This window comes from Pyrus communis, chromosome 3 (assembly GCF_963583255.1).
Source record: "Pyrus communis chromosome 3, drPyrComm1.1, whole genome shotgun sequence".
Lineage (NCBI taxonomy): Eukaryota > Viridiplantae > Streptophyta > Magnoliopsida > Rosales > Rosaceae > Pyrus > Pyrus communis.
The window spans coordinates 26,055,420-26,075,896 of record NC_084805.1 but is presented as its reverse complement, the minus strand read 5'-3'; the positions used below and the strand labels follow the sequence as shown (position 1 = coordinate 26,075,896).

Genomic DNA, 20,477 nt, shown 5'->3' with positions numbered 1-20,477 from the left:
TTTTACACAACGGCAGAAAAAAATACAAAATCTACAAACATTATCGGAAGAACTACAATAAAGAAACCACCATCTAGATCAAGATAACCCTCTGTGTATGTACACACACATGTATATATATGTATATATATATATATATATATATATATATTTAAAATAGCTGAAAGAATTTTGATGAAAATATTTTTGGTACCAATTCTTAATAAAAATATAAATGAATCCTAAATCTACTTGAAAGGTGTTCGAAACCCAAAACATTTTATTTAAAAGTACTTTCAACCATTTTACAAGTAAAACTTGGGTGCAGGGCAAAAACTCGCATCCAAATTAAGGAACATTATCAGCGCCATGGCATTCAAGATTTAGCAACATTGTCCATGTCAATTTAGCATCGACCATCGCAAGTTTATTTGTACTTTGTACAGCAACGAGTGACTTCAACTTCGATGCCCGATGAAATACGAAGATCTTGAATTTCAAATGACACTCCGCCCTAACATTCTACCAGAAAAAATCCGATGGTCGGCGTGTTCAAAGTATGGATTACAACTCGTTATAATTTCAAAAAAATAATTCTCACTACAAAATGTAGATACGAGGCTCATTCATCTTCCTGGCTGCGCAACCTGGCCAACTTGTTCGTAACAACAACGTCAAGCTGGGCGGCTCTCTCAACTATTTCTTTCCTCTTCCTTGTCGACACATTGTGTGCAATCTCGGCGCAGTAGGTCCTGATTAAGATGAGGTGAAAAGAAAAAACTATGCAAATTAGAAATGTTACGTGAAAACAAAATCAGAAACTAAAGAAGCACAAAACAAAGGTCTTCAGTATACCTATTGTGCATCATCAGCAGTTCGAGCTCCTTGACGTTGTGCACAACAAACTTCTTGAAATGATTGGGAAGATAATGACGGGTCTTCTTGTCTGACCCATATCCAATGTTGGGCATGAGAACACATCCCTTGAACTTCCTTCTAACACGAGAATCAATACCCTTTGGTCTTCTCCAGCTGGGCTGTCAAATAAAAAGTTGATGAACATGATGACAAGTCAGAGTAATTTACACCACGGCAAGAAAAATAAGAGACTAATAAACAATGTAGCACAAAGTAAATGTTTGCAGGGTTAAAGTAACAGAAAGCTGTTGAGAATCAAAGCTAACTGTGTCGCAAAGACCTGTAAACTTCTATGTACGCCCTGTTAAACGAAATGTCCAGCCACAGATAATAAATCTGGACATCAGATACCATGGGCAATACGTATTCACACAGACGACCACATATTAGACACAACAGGAGCAAGAAATCACAAATGAGAATGAACTAATCGTTCAAACTGCAATCTCAGTCGAAAGATGGTGATTTTAACTTACTAATCACAGAATATCATTAACGTTAAACATTCGCATCACAGATTGCAGACTAACTTCCAAAAAGATACAACTGAAAAGTTATTAATCCTAAGCAAACAAAATAAATTACTGAAATGGTAGACGAAAATGGGAATGCAACGTAGATCAGATGGTAGTGCATGTAAGTATTCATCATTCAAATTGCAGAATAGATGGGTACAAATCATCACTTCTTGCTGCATATCCCAAAAAACTGAAACCCTTTTGTTGAACAAACAAGTAAATTCAAAATAAAAAGATAAAACAGAGTGAAATTGACCGAAACAAATTCCAAATATTACCCACAAAAAACCAATCAAATGGTAAAAACCCAGATTTTAATAGCTTAAAATGATCAGACAGTCGATCACTGATTCACCCCATTGCACCTTAAGACGCAAGTAATACAGGTCCTAATAGCTATCCTCATATCCATCAAAAACCAAGTTCAAATAACGAAATGGTAAACATAATACCGCTTCGACACCGCAAAAAACCATTGTTCCATATGTTTGGATTGAAATTTTAGAAAACCAATTAAATGGATATATAAATCTATACAAAAAATAAATGAATTACCCAACTAAATACATGACAGAATGGAATCAGATATAAGTATGTCTATCACCATCTTGCATCCATTGTAAAATGCAAGTAAGACTGGGGCGACAACAGTATCATCATTTTCTCCACATAAATCGACACTAACACAAAACAAATATTCAAAAAAAATCAGAAAAATAAAATGGGGACGAAGGATTATATTGGTGTTATACCTTGACGGAGGCCTTGCGGTCGCTCTGGGGCCTCTTGAAATGCTTGACCCGCTTCTTCACGATCGATTTCTTCAGCAACGGCACCGCCATTTTCACTTAACTCCTGCAAATCCAAACAACAGATTAAAATTGTATTAGTTAAACCCTAATGGGATTCAAATGAGATATATACAGGACAGATCTGTAAACCTAAACGAGAGCGGCGGAGAGAGAGGAGAGAGAGAGAGAGAGAGAGAGAGAGAGAGAGAGAGAGAGAGAGAGAGGAGAGAGGCTTACAGTGTGTAGGGTTTTGCTGAGCTGCCGAGCTGCCGAGCTGCGGATTGAAAAACTGGGGACGTTGGTTTTATAAGCGAAGAGTGGAAGCTATTAGGGTTTCTAGGGTTTTGTGACTTGGGAGGTGGACTGAAATTTGGTGCTATTGGGTTAACATAACCCTGGTTAAACGATCTGGGTTTGAAAACTGGGCCTAAGCCTACTACTCTGTCAAAATGATGAAAGAGTTTTTGGGAAAATTGATTTGAGTTTCAAAAATACATTAAGTACTGCATAAGGGCTCGTTGGGATGTGCTTTTAAAATGGCTGAGATCGCTTTTAGATAAAATATTTTTAGGTTTCAAAAACACTTTAAGTACTTTTCTAGGATTTACTTGCATTTTTACTAAGGATTGGTTTCAAAAATATTTTCACCAACGCTTTTAGTCATTTTAAAAGCACATCCAAACAAGCTCTAAATGAGAATTTTATAACTTGTAAGTAAATATATATTTATTCACATAAACATGACCGTATGGGCTAGCCAAATTAACTAGAGCACTGTGCTCTCTCCTCTGCATCAAAACATAATCTTCTATTCTATTACGAGAACAGCCATTGTAAACTTTTTTTCCATTTTTTTTCAATTTTGTCCTTACTTTTCAATACACAATATTGACATGAGGAGGGTAAGATAGTAATTTTGTACCTTTTGACAAAATAACAATCATATCCCTATTTTATCCTTTTTTTTTTTAAATGACAATCATATCCTTATTTTTCCTATTTTACCTCACTTTTGATACACAATATTTACATAAGGAGGACAAAAAACAGTAATTATGTAATATTAAGATAAAATATGCACTTAGTAAGAGAAATTGTCCCACCATTATTTTTTCATACTCTTTTTAAAAAAATTTAAACTAATCACATTCCTTAATAAATAAATAAGACAAAAAATAAAATAAAATTGTTCACACACACAAAGTATGTGCTCATCGGCTAGTATATATTTATCCGAACATAACATGACATATACGATGAGTCTGTGAGAGGGACGGGGGAAGAGTCGGAAGTGGATTGGAAGAGCAGAGAATTGAAGAAAGCTCTCTGCATTTTTTGGCACTCTCATAGAGCTCGCGATAAGCTACAAAGCTCTGAGTTTTGACACGAAGATAACGGGCTTGATTTTTACTTGTATTTTTATATTTGTGTTAATAACGCCCTTATATTTTCTTAATAATTGATTTTCCAAAGAAAATTAATTAATTGTTTAATATTTTTTGAAAAATAAAGTGAACGGCCTTGCAAGGCCACAGTTCCACGCTCAATTGGTATGACCCAATGGGCCGTCATTTGTTTGATATTATGCTTTTGGGCTTCATCTGTTATGAGAGTGTGTCTGTACCTTTCATTAGATTTATGTCTCACAAGCAGAAATTTTTTAGTGTATTAGAAATACGACTTGATACCATAAGTATCATAACATAAGTAGTTGGATATTTAAAAATTAAAAAAAAAAAAATTCACACTTGTGTATAGAACCTTGTTTCTGGCATACCGAAAAATTTATGCTTGTAAAGGGAGTTGCATATTTTTTATCTCTTTTGTGTCTATACATAGAGAATATCAACAATTAATTCTTGTAGCTCCCCTTAAGATAATTTAAGACCATCTCCAACCAAAGGGTCTAGAGGGTCAGAAGATCGAAAATAGCCCGAAAACCGTCTCCAACCGAGGGCTAGGCCAAAGGGCTCGTGGGCACCACAGGACAAAAAAGGGCCAACCAGCTAGCCCACTTTTATTTTTCTTTTTTTGTTCTTTTCCATTTGCCCAGCCCTTTTTTCTTTTTTCTTTTTTTCTAATTTTTTTCTTACACCATTTCTCATATATTTCTCATCATTTCATACTATCTTAGCTCATTTTATTTCAATTCTTCACATTCCATACTATAGCCTATTGGCCCTCAGTTGGAGATGGTTTTTTGTGACATGGCTAAAACGAGCCCTATAGCCCTTTGGTCATCGGTTGGAGATGGTAAGAAATATGATCATGCATTGTTCATTAAAATATTAATTTCTTGGAGGGCCAAAGGGCCTTCCTTAGGTTGGAGATAGTCTAATATCTTACCGCCGTTTGATACTATTTCGTTTTCAATTTTATCCTTTTATTTCCACTTATTTTTTCAAAGTTATAATTCAAAATTGGAAACTGAAAATTCACATTATTATCAAACATCCCCTTAACATATAAGCAGATGATTTTCACATCCAATTTAACTTTCACATGCATGTCTTTTTTGTATCATTAAATTAATAACTTAAATGAAATTAACGACCAATATCAAATAAAAGTGTGTGAAAGACTAAAGACGGAACCGAATTGATATGGAGAATGGAGCATTTTCCTTTTAAGTGCCCCGTCCTACGGATGCGTCCAAGTACATAGAAGCAAAATATCTCCCTCCTCCAAGCAAGAAGTACGTGTGAACTCGCGGTGGTGACGGGGGAGATGGACTAGGCGACAAAAGCTCCCCTCACCCCACACACGCCTATGTGCGCCCCAACCCAACTTTCTACGTCGATGTCGAGAAGGTGTCGACAGGAAGTTGAGAACAGTCGGTCATCACTTGAAACTTGAATGGGACCCCTTCTCCCGACATCGGAGATTTTTCAGAACGTCGGAAGTACGGTCAGTTACACTAAATAATAATATAATTAGTTGAAAATTTTAAAATAAAAAATTTCAACAATTGTATTATGTCACTTAGTACTTTGAAACTTGCGTACATGAAGTAATTTTTGACATGAATCAATCAAACAGTCCCCCTATTTTCATGGGGAACCGGATCCTCTCCAAACTCAAAGGAATTAAGCCCAGGATCAAATAATTCGGACCATTGAAATTTGATCAAACAGCTACAAACAGGGGGCCTCTTTAAAAGTTCTAATAATTGTAGCCGTTTGATCAAATTTTAATGGTCTGAATCATTTGATCTTTGGTCTCAGTTCCCTTGGGTTCAGAGGGGATCCAGTTACTTTTCATGGCACCACTTGAGAGAGACAAAGAAAATAAGGGATGACTATTGGTTTTAGGTAGTGCTATTTACACTTTTTTTTTAACCTCCCACACTTTTTTATTAATTTTGGCCTTTTGATTTTCTTCATTTTATTCGACACTTTGCACCACTGGTAGACTACTTAAGATTCAATTCAAAAGGCCCTACTTAGTTTTGCAAGCCCTTATCATTGTCATTCAACTAAGTGGGATCAAGGTTTCTAGGTTAAGCTCTAGCTGGATGACCATTCATATAAAATTTTGATTCAATTCCCTCAAAATCTCTTGGGGAGAGGTGAGATTTGTAGATGCTTAAAATACACTACAAAATCTCTCCAATTTCCTCTAATTGCTCAACTTTGTCAAATTCTTTAAAATCAAATTCTAATTGAATACACTTGGAATGTTATAAACTTCTTTAAAATCTTAATTGAATACATCCGGATTTCTAAGGATTTTAATAAATTATCTTAAAATCTTGATTGAATACACATTGAATTTCAGAGAATCATTTAAATTTCTGATTGAATATCCTTAGATTCATTAAAAGAATTAAAATCCCTCAAAATCCCAATTGAACACACCCCCCTAAAAAAGATTAGGAAAATGTCCAAGCAAAAAAGGAAGGATTAGGAGAATGAATGGGGCTCTATCAAACCCTAATTAATTTATGCTTGGATTGCAAGTAAGTGCACGATCGCTTTCTTTGTGTTCATCTTGGAACCAAAGAGTGTCTTTAGGCTTTGAGTCAAGAGACATCATGGGAAAATTTAAAGTTAACTTTTTCTAAATACGTATCCTTTCAAGGAAAGTTTCCTTTTAAAACCATCAAACGTGTGTACTCAAAACTCATGCTGCCATGATTTGCTCAACTTCTTGTTTTGGCAAAACAAATTGTATGCTTTTTAAGAAATTAAGTTGCATCAACCCTAGAAGGAAACATGTTATTTTCTTTTTAGTCAGCAAAATTAAAAATAAAATCAAACTGTTGTAATTAGTATTTCACATTGTGTGATTGTGTAAATTCTAAGTGGAGATAAATTAGAAATCCTTCGGAATTTATAAGATCTTTCCTATTTGACTTTGTATTATTTAGAGAGCAAGTTATTTACCTCACCTTATTGTTGTAAATAAAGGCAAAAGACATTCAAATCGTAGAATTCCTCAAGCCTTTCTTCATCTCTCAGTCGCACCCTCTCTCTTTCTCTCTCTAGATTTTAGGTCATGAGACAAACAATGTTTTTTTTTTTTTTAATTTTAAATAAGAAAACCGAAAATTAAAACGAAAATGCCTCTTGAGAAAATAAAAAAGAAAAACAGTCTCAACGGCAAGGTATGCGATATTACACAATAAGAGACAACAAGTAACAACGAGCATAAAGAACTTTGTCCAACCATCGTAAAAACATCAGCAACAAATTTCGCCTCGCAATAATAAACTCCATTCTCTTTTAGGTCATGTATAAATCAGATTTTTTGTTCATGAATCATGGTCAGAAACTAATTTGGACAAATCATCATTTTGTAATTAGACCAAGTTTGAAGAGTTTAGATTAGGGTGACACTATTCATACACCCATTTTTATCATTCACACACATTTCTCAATTTCTGGCCGTCAAGTCGAATGAATTGAAGAATATCAATGGACAAAAAAAATTAAAAAAGATGTGTGAGAGGTAAAAAGAGTGCGAAAATATCACTACCCTTAGATTATGGGAAAGTTAGGTATGAGAAGGAATATGTTGTGCAAAGCAAAAGGTCCATTAATCAACTAGTGATTGGATAACAAGTGGAATATTCCTACATTACTTCAAAGTTGAAAACTCTTGCATTTTTCTTTGAGCGAGCGACCCATTTCCCACTCTTTCTCTCAACAATCAAGAAAAGAAAAGAAAAGGTGGAACACACGTTTTTATTTCTTATACACCTTTCTCAATTTTCAACTGTCAAATCGAATAAATTAAAAAAGATTAATAGTAAAAAATTAACAGAGTGTGTGAGAAGTAAAAATAGATGTGTGAATAACACTATCCAAAAATAAAAACCACCAACTTATTTATACATTCATGTTCAATTAATTTGGGTACAGTCAAGTTGGTTAAAACCACATGTTTTCTCTCGACACTCAAATATTGTTAATAAAATGAAAAAAAAGATTGGGCTGAGAACTCAACTTGATGACTTGAACTTAGATGCAAAAGGCAACAACACTATCGAGGGAGATAGAATGATCTCACGTGTAAGGATAAAAGGTTTTTTTTAATACAAGGACTATATATATAATAAAAGGGGAGGGATGAGCTAAACCACACACATGTGCTAATCATAATATTTAGGTATCGAATTCGTCATTCACGAGTTATTTACGAGATTCAAACTTAAGACCACTTACTTACGGTTACATATCAATACCATTATACTAAGTGACAATAATTTTTTTTTTTTTAGTCGAACGATAGATGTTAGATTAGCCACCGACGGATGAATATATGTTAGAGTTATACTAAGTGATCTACAAGCCCTTTTTCACTATTAAATTTGTGATTAAAGATCCAAGGATATCATGATGACATGGCTGATTGTTATCCACTTTTCATCTTTTCCTTTATCCATAATTAAAAAATTTACCTTCCTCATTGCTCAACAAAATTAAAGATTCCCAAAACTTTATTATGACAATCATACGGTGGATAAGCATCAAACCAAATAGTAATTTTCCCTCTTTTGTTTTTTTCTGCTTTTTATTTTGTTTTAATTTTTAATTTAAAACAAAATTAAATTAATCAATAAAAAAGGATTAATGTCGTTGGATTACCAAAAATTCAATTTAAATACCTCTTGAAAGTTGAAACCACCCACCCCCTTTCCTCACAACCCAAAATCCAGACCCAAACCCATTCTCCCTCTCTCAATCTCAATCATTCTCTGCAACTTTTTCAATTTTTTTTTTTTACACTTCTTTCATCCAATCATCATCACTCTCCCTCTCTCTCTTTCTACAATTTCCAGTTGGTTTTTAGAGAGAGAAAGTGGCAGCAGCAGTGGGGAAGGAAGAAAGACTGCTCCTTTCTCTCTGATCGTCTCTGCACTTCGAAGCTCTAGGGTTTGGCCTTGCCTCTGTAGCTGTTCTGGTAGTTTTTAATCCAAATTTTGATTGTAATTTTGTTTATTTTTAGCTGGTTAGTTTGATCAAATGGGTTTCTTGGACTTGCATAACTTGTGTATAATATTGCTTCAATCATTTCTTGGGTTCCTTTTTAAATTTTGAGTAATTGGGGTTTGCTGGAAACTGTATAAAATTTGACCAAATTGCATAAATGGTTGAGTTTTTTTGGTATTTTTATGCCTACTTGGCTAAATAGTCCATACCCAAAAAGGAGCAGAGAACTCCACACGAAGAACTTGGGAGCTTAGACTGATACGCATTTCTGAGATTTTATTTTATTTTTGAATCTTTTTAAACCTTTAATGTAGTCTATAAAAGTACGGGTCTTTGATGCCATATAAATTGCTGTTTATATCTATGGGTATAAGCCGGGTGCGTTTATCTCTGGCCGTAAATTGTCCTACTTGTTGGGAAATGGACATCCACCCTCTGAACAATATGGTGTTAAATCCTTTCCTAAGTCGTAATTCGATGTATTTCTATGTCGAGATGTTTTTGATTTCTTGAACCTGGCAATCATAGTGCTTAGATGGAAGTTGTTTTTTTTCTGTTGCCAATTCTATACACTTGGTGTTAAGGGGGTAAATACAGTTCAGCTTAAATGGAAAGGTCTCCTGGATTTTTTAGGAATAGGATTTAAACTATATTTGATTCTTGCACCTTTGTGTGGCCTTAAGAAATTTACTATTTTGCTTAAAATGGGAGAAAGATTTGATATTTATACATACAATATATCATATTTTTCTTACTCTTACTTTTGTTAACTATAAGCAGGATCCGGATGCAATGAATCAGTCTTTGAACTTTTCATCTTCTGGTAATTTTTCTAAATCATATATTGTATTAGGTGTGGACTATATGCAGTTCGTGTCCTGATTGACATGTCTGTTAACTTGTCTTGTAGGCCCAACCGAGGTTCCAATGGTGGGTATTCCTAAAGAAGTGGGTAGAGGAGGATGGGGCATTTTATCTGGATCTGGTGCCCACAACGCCTCCAGTGATGCTACCCTCTTTTCAAGTTCATTACCTGTTCTTCCACATCCAAAGTGTACGTGTGAGCTATTGTGTCATGATTTTCAGAATTCACATTTAGTAGGGAATGCCTCATGTATTTTTGCATTTCGTGCAGTGAACGTGAATGGTACTGACCAAGGCTGTCAATCTATTGATGATCTTTCGTCTGGCTTAAATAAACTCCACCAAAATTCGGAGGGTAACGATCCGCTTGAAGATATTGAAACTCATGCGCTTGGAAACTTGCTTCCTGGCGATGAGGAGGTGCTGTTAGCTGGCATAGCAGATGATCTTGACCTCAGTGGGTTGCCTGGTTCACTGGAAGACTTGGAAGATTATGATCTCTTTGGTAGTGGAGGCGGCATGGAATTGGAAACTGATGCACAGGAGAGCCTGAGAATTGGCATGTCAAAAGTAAGTTTAGCTGACGGTGCTACTGGGAACGGGATGGCTCAATTTGCCCTTCCAAATGGCGTGGGAGCTGTTGCTGGAGAACATCCATATGGAGAGCATCCTTCCAGAACATTGTTTGTGCGAAATATCAATAGTAATGTTGAGGATTCAGAACTGAGGACGCTTTTTGAGGTAATTTAATTAGGGCAAAGCTCCTTGTTTTCGTACCAGTAATACCCATATCCTTTGTTCGGATTTCTAATCCCCTCTCCAGAAATTGTAATGGATTATATTACTCTCTCAACTGAGCATAAGATGCACATCCTGATTTTAAACTGCAAATGAGAGCAACACATTAATTTGTTTTTGAATGATCTTAAGTAGACGTTTTCTGGCACGTCTTCCCGTGTATAAAAGGATAGTAGTACCCATCACTCATCTTTTTTTTTTTTTTTTTTTCATTTCATTTCTAATGATTTGGTTCCATTTCAGTTATTCTGCTTAATGACTAGCCACCAGTTTTTATTTTTCATATTGGATGTATAAGTTCTTTACCTTTTGTGCTGCTTGTGCGTAGACAGGTTTCGCCTCTTACTCATAGGGCATTGTGCATGTGAATCTCAGAACACAGTTGTTTAAATAATAAATGTGATGCAACATCTGGCACTGTTCATTTTGGACAACCCAGCTTTTAATGTGTGTTTTCATTAATCTCTTTTGTAGCAATACGGGGATATTAGAACGCTGTACACTGCATGTAAACATAGGGGATTTGTGATGATATCATATTATGATATTCGTGCTGCTCGAACTGCTATGCGCACATTACAAAACAAGCCTCTGCGGCGGAGGAAGCTTGATATTCACTTCTCAATTCCAAAGGTCAAAACAACTTTCTAATACTGAGTTAGTTGTTCTTTGACGCTCATTTTAAATATGTAAAAATATATATAAATTACAATATTTGCATTCTTTCTCATGCAACATCAGGATAATCCATCAGAGAAGGATATTAATCAAGGAACTTTGGTAGTTTTCAATTTGGATCCATCAGTTTCAAATGAAGACCTCCGTCATATATTTGGGGCTTATGGCGAGGTGAAAGAGGTGATGATTGTATCTTGCTTCACCCCCTCTACTTCTTGCTTTGTGTTTATTTACTTTTGAAAGTATGAAGCGGTTAACATTTCTTTCTGGTGTTCATTGTATAAAGCAGATAAGGGAAACACCACACAAGAGGCATCATAAATTTATTGAGTTTTATGATGTTAGAGCTGCAGAAGCAGCCCTTAAGTCGTTAAATAGGAGTGACATAGCCGGTAAACGCATAAAGCTTGAACCCAGTCGACCTGGTGGAGCTCGTCGAAAGTAAGTAGACAATATAAATGTTTTGATTTCTTGCTTTGTGATTATTAATGGTGATGTTGTTTCTTTTCGGTTTCTTGGATTTTGGTTTGTTTAATTGTGTTTGAAGTTTGATCCAACTGTTGGTGTCTTTAATTGATTGTATCCTCTACCTTTTAGCTTGATGCTTCAACTGAATCAAGACCCTGAACAAGATGAATCTCAGAGTTATCGACATCCAGTGGGTTCCCCGATAACAATCTCTCCACCGGGTAACTTCTCGTTTGAGATTAATTTTATCACCGGTGAACATATAATGGCTTCAACAAATAAATATTTTCTGGTATTGCATTTTTCTTACAAAATGAGGTCAATTCAACATTCTTGACAGGTAACTGGGTACAGTTTAACAAGCCAATGGAACATAGTCCTGTGCAAAGTATTAGTAAATCTCCTGGTTTCGGGACTACGAGTCCAACAAACAGCAACCATTTGCCTGGATTAGCGTCAATTCTGCATCCCCAGATATCAAACAATGTGAAGGTTGCACCCATTGGCAATAACCATGGAAGGGGGAGTCATGTTGATCATATATTTTCCAGTACAAACTCAGACCACGGATCTGCATTTCAACAATCACACTCATTTCCAGAGAACTCAACCCATTTCCAAGGAGCCATGCCCTCGTTCAATCCTTCAACCTCAAGTGGATCTCATGTGGAAACTTTATCAGGCCCTCAATTTCTTTGGGGGAGTCCAACTCCTTATTCAGAAAACACCAACTCTTCAGCTTGGCATCGACAATCAGTGGGACATCAACTTACATCCAATGGGAAGGGCCATGCCTTTCCATTCTCAGGTCATAATGGCCCTTTGCTCAGCTCTTCCCATCATCACCATCATCATCATCATGTTGGATCTGCCCCATCTGGTGTTCCTTTAGACAGGCGCTTTAATTACTTCCCAGAGTCACCAGAAACATCTTTTTTGGGTCCTGCTGCCTATGGAGGCATGAGTTTGGGACCCAGTCGTGGAAATTTTATGTTTAACGTGGGTGCTCGTCCTTCTAGAAATGGTGGCATATCCTTACCAGGAAACATGTCTGAAGGTAGCTTTAAAATGGTGGGCTCACCGAAGCTTAGCCCTGTGTTTTTAGGTAATGGCCCGTACGCAGGACTGCCACCTACAAGCATAGATGGTTTGATTGAGCGTGGGAGGAGCAGACGAATGGATAATAATGGGACCCAGATTGATGGCAAGAAACAGTTTCAGCTTGATTTGGATAAGATTCTCTCCGGGGAAGATAATCGAACAACTTTAATGATAAAAAATATTCCAAACAAGTATGACCGACTTTTATAATAATTTCTTATATTTATCATATTTGACGGCCGTTATCATGTTTTTCATATTCTTCTTGTCTATTAGGTACACCTCGAAAATGTTACTTGCTGCAATAGATGAAAATCACGGGGGTACTTTTGATTTTCTCTATCTGCCAATTGATTTTAAGGTACTTTTACTTAAAGAGTATGTTGCGACACTTTTTCTTCGATAATATTTATATTCCCCTACAATTCTCCCTTGAGTGATATTACTCTTATGTGCAGAACAAATGCAATGTGGGCTATGCATTTATCAATATGCTGTCTCCTTCACACATCATCCCATTTTATGAGGTGCTTTTTTCTTTTTCTTTTTGGTCTTTCGCTGTTTTGGATTTTATGTTAAATTCTTTGTGTTATTTATACATCATTGTATTCATTGAACGGTGAGTTGCGTACTGTCAATTTGAGCCTTCTCTTTAGAAACTGAAATGGTACCGGCATGGTATAGAAAGGAGCAGGATATGTTGTTAATATACGTTTCTTTCTAATACGACAGGCATTTAATGGAAAGAAGTGGGAGAAGTTCAATAGTGAGAAAGTTGCCTCCTTGGCTTATGCTCGAATCCAAGGGAAGGCGGCTCTTGTGGCCCACTTTCAAAATTCAAGCCTAATGAATGAAGACAAACGCTGTCGCCCGATACTCTTTCACTCAGAAGGTTCTGAGGCTGGTGATCAGGTAGTACAGTACACACTTCATGAAACTTGTAATGACTAATGTGCTTGCATTTCTTCAGTTATTTGCTTTATGAAACTAGAGTTGTTTTGACGTTCCATACATTTGAAAACATATTTGATCGGATCTTGTGCATTTCTTCTGTGTAGATCATCCACGAACATCTTCCTTCCAACAATTTGAACATCCAGGTCAGTCGGGAAAAAGAGTCAGACTCTGATTCGTCAGGAAGCCCAGACCGTGGCTTTGATGAGAAGCCAGATAAGAGTTAACAGTGTATTAAAGAAGATGTCACGGCCGAATTTGGTGGTGGCTGTGGTTTCCAACTATCATATACATTATCTAGTATATAAAAGTAGGAGTCGTTGAAGGATGCGATGCAGAGCTTCTTTTGTTTAGCAGTATCTTCTAGAGAGTTTGACGTGAAACACCCAGCAGCGTTTTGTTTCATCTGCAGTTAGCGGCCGGATAAGAGAGCGATAAATGCTTGTCGGCGAATCCAATTCTCCCAGCTGCCGTATGCGTTTGTCGTCAGTTGTGCAGGTTCTGATATTTTGAGCTCAATTTTTGTTGTGTGACTTTTGGGGTGTGGACTAGTAGTCTGCAAATATGATGTTCATATAGGGATATGAGTAAATGTGTTTTGAGGGAGGGATGGTTATTTGACTTGGGGTACAAAATTGTATAGTGGTGGAAAAAAAACATGCTTCTTTTTGGCGGTATCAATTTGTTGGGAGTTGTTGAGATGTGTATTTTGAATCTTGAAACGGGAAGCGAAGTGATTTTTACGCACCCTTTTGTCTCCTGTGCACATCGATGCTTATTTTTTACTTTTGGATTGAACAAATCACGCGGACAAAAATAATCAGGGGTGTGTAGAAGGTGAATTTGAGTGCATGCAAATCGTTTTCCAATATGGAACAAGATCAACTTCTGCAAATGTGCGTTATACTAGTTGATCAGGGCATGGCACTCGGCCCCTTACACCTAAGTTTGAATCCCGTCTTCGAAACTCCAATTAATTTTCCTCTTGAAATAGAACAAGTGCACTCAAATATCACTTGAAGATTTGTACACATAATACATGATATTATTCATTTTGTTTTCAACATGGTAAAATACAATTATTAGTAGACGGAGACTCAGTAAACACATACTCTGATGAAATTCAAGTCGTTGTGCTCATATCAGCTTCAGACACAGGCAGCCTCTGCCTCTCTTTCTTCATCTTAAGTTTGATGTCAACGACAAAGTAACATTTATTGTGCTCTCTAACATACTGCACCTTACCATTCATTCTATTCAGAAGTTTCCGGGACAGATTTAGCCCGAACCCTTCTGGTGTCGTCCATCTGTTTCCACCCTCGAACATATCCTGGATGAGCACCGCCGGAAGGCCTTGGCCAGGGTGTGTCATTCTACATCCACAAAGAGATGAAAAATAGGGTTTAGAGCTTAACGCTTCGGTTATAACCTTTAATCGAGGACAAGTAGAACTGATGCCAAATTTAGTAGTTGTGCATGGTAGAACTTAGAATCTAGCTAGGTTTGAGGTACCTGATCTGGAGACGGATATCATTGTTGTCGTCCTGTATTAACTTTAGACCAGGTGAAATTTTTATTTCGACCCATCCATTTGGGGAAGGTGCATGATTCACCACATTGAGCCAGAAATCTGACAAAACCAACTGAAGCCGGATTTGATCGCCTTGCAAAGATAGTGATTTGATCTCTTCTGGAATCTCATGAAAGAGCTGCAAGTTCTTTTCCCTCAGCGAGAGCATTGATTGGCAAATGATGACATCCAAAACATTTCCCAACATAAATTCTTCCATGTTCAGCTTCGCGCTACTGCATTAACCCGAATAAGATCCAAAGCGTTGTCACACAAATTCATCAGTTACTATAGAAACAAAACGCTACAAATAAGGTTACAACATTTAACTTACGCATATCATGAACCAACTAAGAATACTCACCCTTCGGCTCTGCTTCTCACATCCATATCCTCGATGATCACCATGATTTGTCTTTCACATGCATCGCTAGTGTCAAGAAACTGCTTCTGATTTTCTGAAATAGTTGTACTTTCAAGGAGTCTGTGGGTAAACCGAATGCCATTCAAAGGGTTTTTCATCTCTTGCCGCATGTATGTTAATTGCTTAAGTTTCGAAAAGTATTCTATATCCTCTTGTCTGTGTCCTTCCAAGGCCGGCTGCATGTCACGCAAAAAAATTTGCAAGAAACAAAAACAACCGATTATATTCCCACCTCCATCAGTCCTCTTGCTAGCAGTTAAGAGCACCTCAACAAAATTACCCTTTCTATCAAAAAATCCGAACGGAAACTTCTCAATCTCTTTACCACTGATTCCTTGGTACAACATAATCATAAACTTAGTCAGCGTATCTTGACCCTTCAGTTGACAGAAACCTCCAAAGATTTCCCCAATAAGCGTTTTACCAATAACGTCTTCTCGAGTCCAACCTGTCAGATTTTCCATGGCTGCATTCCATTCTGAGCAACATGCTTTCTCATCAGATGCAAATATCGGTGGAATCAAGGGGTTAAGACTCTGTATGATGGCCTTGTAATCCCCTTGCAAGCGGATGAATTTATCCATAACAACCTTTTCACAAGTAATATCCTGACCCACGAAGCATACACCGACAACATCCTTTGCAGGACTCCTACTCGTGCAAGTGTTGGCCACAATATAGACAACCGACTTATGTTGTGGAAGCCCAAAATTTCTCAATTTTAACTCAATGTTCTTGTCCTCCTCACCTGGATAGTACAGAAGTTAACAACGAGCATACCATTTGGGAAAATTATAAAGACGCATGCGAGAGAACACGAAGCATGAAAATTTCAACACTAAATTCCATTTGAGTTACTTTAAAGTCCTCAACGATGGTACTTCATAACTGCAATAAAAGATTTACCTTGTAACGCTCTACGTAAAAGATTTTCAACCGCTTCTCGCGAGTCCTCATAAACAATTTCGTCAACAAGGGACTTGCCCATAGCTTCGCTATCTTGTAGTCCTGTCAACTCAGCTATTTTTGCATTCCATCCATTGATGAGACCATCCGAATCAACCCCAAAAATCGGAACTGAAGCTGTCTCGATCAATTTAACCATTTCACATGCCGCGGAACTGAGTTCATCTATCTCCTGCAACTGCATCTCAGCATCACTCTGTTGTACTGCCTTCGAACCAGTTTCCTCGATATCCTGAAACGAGTCTCTCATTATGAGCTGTAAAGAGTGGATGGCATTAATCTCAGAGACCTCCCAAGGCAAACTTCTACTTTTTACTATTTCAATAAAAGCTTTAAATGATGATCTCGGGTGCATCTTTCCACCGTCATCCTTATGCTCTGGATGATGCTTAGCTCCTCCCCATTTGACTTCCGCTGCCGTGTGCGACCTGAACCAAAACAAGAAATCTTTTGAACTGACTCTTGCGGTAGCCATACCACAAACTGCATTGCCCAGTAAAGGTGCACTAGGGTAACCAGTTTCCGCCAAACTATCAGTACTCAGACCTGTGGAATCCCCATGATTTTTTAGCAGCCACTCTGCTATATCTTTAACCTGTGATTCGGTTGGAGTTACCCCCATCAACCAACATGTCCCGCCATAGTACAATGCAGCTCCGTCACACTTCACGAGATCCATTATACTCGGAGATTGGGTCACAATACCAGATGGGGAGTCCCGGAGGAGCATGTCACAAAGCAAGGTTTGTGTTCTGAGAATCTTTTTCTCAGCCAACTGCGAAGCCAATTGAAGCTCCATGTAGATTTGCAGCCCAAATGCCTGCATAAGAAACTGACAAGCATAGCGAAGAGGGAAAGGGACATAGCGGGGGGAAGTGTGGTGGCACACCACCAACCCCCAAAGCTTTGTTGAATCATTACCATCATTACCATTGATGATAACCGCCATCACCAGTGAGGCAATCGAGCCCATATTCGCCATGTACTGTCTGTGGCAGCCATGTGGAGACCGGAGGGTTGAATTGACCAAGCACAAAGGCTGCTTTAGTTCTTCACTTTGAATGACTTTAACCGGATTCACATTGCAATCGCAGATCATACGCACGTGATTCTGCTTGAACAAGAAACGGGCAGCTTGGGGGATATCCGTGGCAGGATAATGCAAACCCAAATAAGACTCCAAATCCGACCTTCTGATTTCAGACACAACCTCACCGTGATCATCGTCATGGAACTTATAAACCATAACTCTGTCATATCCAGTAAGCTTCTGAACATCCTCCACAACAGTATCGCACAACACGCCAATATCCCCTCCAGGGAGAGACTGAAGCCTAGAAATTGCGCGAACCGCGAGTTTCTGAGACTGCACAGCTCCTGCAAGTGACAATGCAGGATCACCAGACCTAGCAGGCTCCAAATCAATCACAATCCCCACATCAATTCTATGCAAAATAGCATAAAATGCCTTCTGGGTGCTCTTAGAATACACCCAAACCGGGTTTAACAGCGAAATCTCCCTCGAAGCAGCAGCTTTCGCCAAAGAAGCCGCGGAAGAAGGAGTAAACAGAGTTCTACAGTCAATCCCAATCAAACCCTTTAACTCATTTGACCCGAAAACACTTCCCGATTTATCCAGACCCAGCAATTCAAAGCAATTCTCACTAAAACCGATAATTCGAAAAGTGGGTTCTTTAATTGCAAGCATACAGCCAAAGGATTGGACGAGAGAACCCCTTTGGATTCTCGAAAGGTAGGCAACGATTTGCTCCTCGGGAACAGAATCCGGAGGAAAAAGCACTGACCTTGTGTAGTGGAAGGACGTACCGGAGACGGCAGATTGCTCGTACTCGGCCAAGAGGTTGGCGTCCTCTCTGTAGTGAGCGATTGACCTGTCCGGTTTGGCGGCCGCGGGGATGGGTTTCATGTTGCTCGTGGCGGAGGAGGAGGAGAATGCGGCGGCGCGTGTTCCGTCGCTGCTTTTGCCAAGCTCCATTTGGAGCGCTTTTCGGAAGAAGGAGAAGGAGGAGAAGTGCTTTTAAAGGGAAGTGATTTTTATGGAGGTTGGAAAAGCAGGAGCAGGGTTAAAAGTGGCATGGCCAGTTCTGTACTCGGTGCTTCTGTAGTGTTCTTCTGCCTGGAACTTACACATATCTACTTTCTCTGTCATCGTTTTCGCGGTTTGGAATTATCCCCTCGATTAAGCGTATCTGGTTAATGGTTCCGAATCACATGTTTTCCGGCTCTACAGTCCACTTCTTCTCTCTCTCTCTCTCTCTCTCTCTCTTCCTGCATTTTCCGCCATGCAAATTGTACGACGCGTCACCACATATGTGAATATAAATAAATAAAATTTTAAAAAGAAGAGAGAGAAAAGAACCATAAAACGGAAAATTCTGTTTTCTTTCAAGTAACGGTAAACTTTGGGATTCCGTAGTTTATTCATCTACTTACTTGTGATGTATTTTATATAAAATTTATAACTTGTTTAATCTCTTAATTTTTATTTGGAAAAAATTATTCGTAAGGAAAAAAGTTTAGTCATTCAGATACTTCAAATAAATCAAAATGAGTAGGTACCAATAGCATATTCATTGAAAAATTGTGGGTACTAAAATAGCATATTCATTGATAATTGTTGATTTATTTGATACAGCTTAAATGATTAAACGATATTCGATTCGAATAATTAAGAAATTAAGCATTTCTGGCTTGTAAACTTTTTAAAGTGAAGATACGTATTTTAAATGTCGTGGTCAGATTGTTCTACGTCTACCAAAAAGTTTTCTCAAATGGCACAAGACATCATAGAAATAGAAAGAAAAATATTGGGAAAGTGACATAAAGTGACGAATCAAATTTCTAGGAATAGTATTCACCACAAATAATATATTTTTGTGTATGGACATGCATGCATGCATGCATGGACAACCGCTACCTCCTATGAGGGAGAATGACAAGTCATCTATTTCTGTTACCGTTAAATAGTTTGTTAAAACTAAATGTAAATAGTTTGTTAAAACTAAATGTAATTAGTTTTGTTAATTGTTGTGATTAGTTAGGGTAGTTAAGAGATTAGCTAAGGTAGTTAAGAGTATCTATGTAAATAGCCAAAGCCTATATATATCTTCACAGTGTAATTGATTATTCAGTTAGAGTGATGTTATTCTCATCCCAATATCTTATCTTCCCACTAACCTTTTAATGAATTTTTTAACTACAAATTTGTCCATTTACAAAAAGACTGATAAGCACATTAATTATCTTGTTTTGCTTAATTTTTTTTTTTTTTTTTTTGTTTAAAAAGGTTGCGCATGGGAGACGATTTGTCTACCTTAAACCCTAACTCATATTTTCATCTCCTTTCATTCAGAGAAAGTTAAAAAATAGCAATGGACTTAGAAGATGACTTTTTCATTGAACAAGTGAAAGATCACACTTCTAAAGAAGAGGTAAAATGTCACATCCCGGCCCGGGGCGAATCACTTCCCAGGCCCGCTCCACCACCGTAGCACGATATTGTCCGCTTTGGGCTTACCATTCCCTCACGGTTTTGTTTTTGGGAACTCACGAGCAACTTCCCAGTGGGTCACCCATCATGGGATTGCTCTAGCCCCCTTCTCACTTAACTTCGGAGTTCCTACGGAACCCGAAGCCAGTGAGCTCCCAAAAGGCCTCGTGCTAAGTAGGGATGAGAATATACATATAAGGATCACTCCCCTGGGTGATGTGGGATGTCACAATCCACCCCCCTTAGGGGCCCGACGTCCTCGTCGGCACACCACGGCCAGGGTTAGGCTCTGATACCAAATTGTCACATCCCCGCCCAGGCGGGACGACATCCCGGGCCCGCTCCACCACCGTAACACGATATTGTCCGCTTTGGGCTTACCATTCCCTCACAGTTTTGTTTTTGGGAACTCACAAGCAACTTCCCAGTGGGTCACCCATCATGGGATTGCTCTAGCCCCCTTCTCGCTTAATTTCGGAGTTCCTACGAAACCCGAAGCCAGT

General features: G+C 38.0%; 3 protein-coding genes and 3 non-coding genes across 6 annotated transcripts; 1 reads left to right on the top strand and 5 right to left on the bottom strand.

Annotated features, from left to right (window-relative positions):
- Positions 1 to 367: 367 nt before the first annotated feature.
- Positions 368 to 2,545, bottom strand: LOC137729489 (large ribosomal subunit protein eL32z-like). The gene is made up of 4 exons (XM_068468449.1): positions 2,444 to 2,545; positions 2,168 to 2,270; positions 835 to 1,016; positions 368 to 731 (listed from the first exon to the last, which is right to left on the bottom strand). The coding sequence occupies exons 2-4, from the start codon at positions 2,255 to 2,257 to the stop codon at positions 602 to 604; spliced, it is 402 nt and encodes a 133-aa protein (XP_068324550.1). The 5' UTR covers positions 2,258 to 2,270; positions 2,444 to 2,545; the 3' UTR covers positions 368 to 601.
- LOC137730384 (small nucleolar RNA Z196/R39/R59 family) lies at positions 1,338 to 1,420 on the bottom strand. Its single transcript, XR_011068144.1, has one exon. It is a non-coding gene; the product is annotated as a small nucleolar RNA Z196/R39/R59 family (small nucleolar RNA).
- LOC137730383 (small nucleolar RNA Z195/SNORD33/SNORD32 family) lies at positions 1,513 to 1,589 on the bottom strand. Its single transcript, XR_011068143.1, has one exon. It is a non-coding gene; the product is annotated as a small nucleolar RNA Z195/SNORD33/SNORD32 family (small nucleolar RNA).
- LOC137730399 (small nucleolar RNA U31b) lies at positions 1,994 to 2,079 on the bottom strand. Its single transcript, XR_011068158.1, has one exon. It is a non-coding gene; the product is annotated as a small nucleolar RNA U31b (small nucleolar RNA).
- A 5,812-nt stretch (positions 2,546 to 8,357) lies between the features above and the next one.
- LOC137727934 (protein MEI2-like 3) lies at positions 8,358 to 14,250 on the top strand. Its single transcript, XM_068466801.1, has 13 exons — positions 8,358 to 8,611; positions 9,421 to 9,463; positions 9,551 to 9,694; positions 9,776 to 10,245; positions 10,777 to 10,935; positions 11,044 to 11,160; positions 11,270 to 11,421; positions 11,578 to 11,669; positions 11,789 to 12,740; positions 12,826 to 12,910; positions 13,008 to 13,076; positions 13,282 to 13,461; positions 13,608 to 14,250. The coding sequence occupies exons 2-13, from the start codon at positions 9,433 to 9,435 to the stop codon at positions 13,728 to 13,730; spliced, it is 2,574 nt and encodes an 857-aa protein (XP_068322902.1). The 5' UTR covers positions 8,358 to 8,611; positions 9,421 to 9,432; the 3' UTR covers positions 13,731 to 14,250.
- On the bottom strand, positions 14,032 to 18,708 carry LOC137727933 (phytochrome E-like). The gene is made up of 4 exons (XM_068466800.1): positions 16,404 to 18,708; positions 15,438 to 16,245; positions 15,016 to 15,309; positions 14,032 to 14,876 (listed from the first exon to the last, which is right to left on the bottom strand). Exons 1-4 carry the CDS (start codon positions 18,457 to 18,459, stop codon positions 14,627 to 14,629), a joined length of 3,408 nt encoding a protein of 1,135 aa, XP_068322901.1. The 5' UTR covers positions 18,460 to 18,708; the 3' UTR covers positions 14,032 to 14,626.
- Positions 18,709 to 20,477: the final 1,769 nt, after the last annotated feature.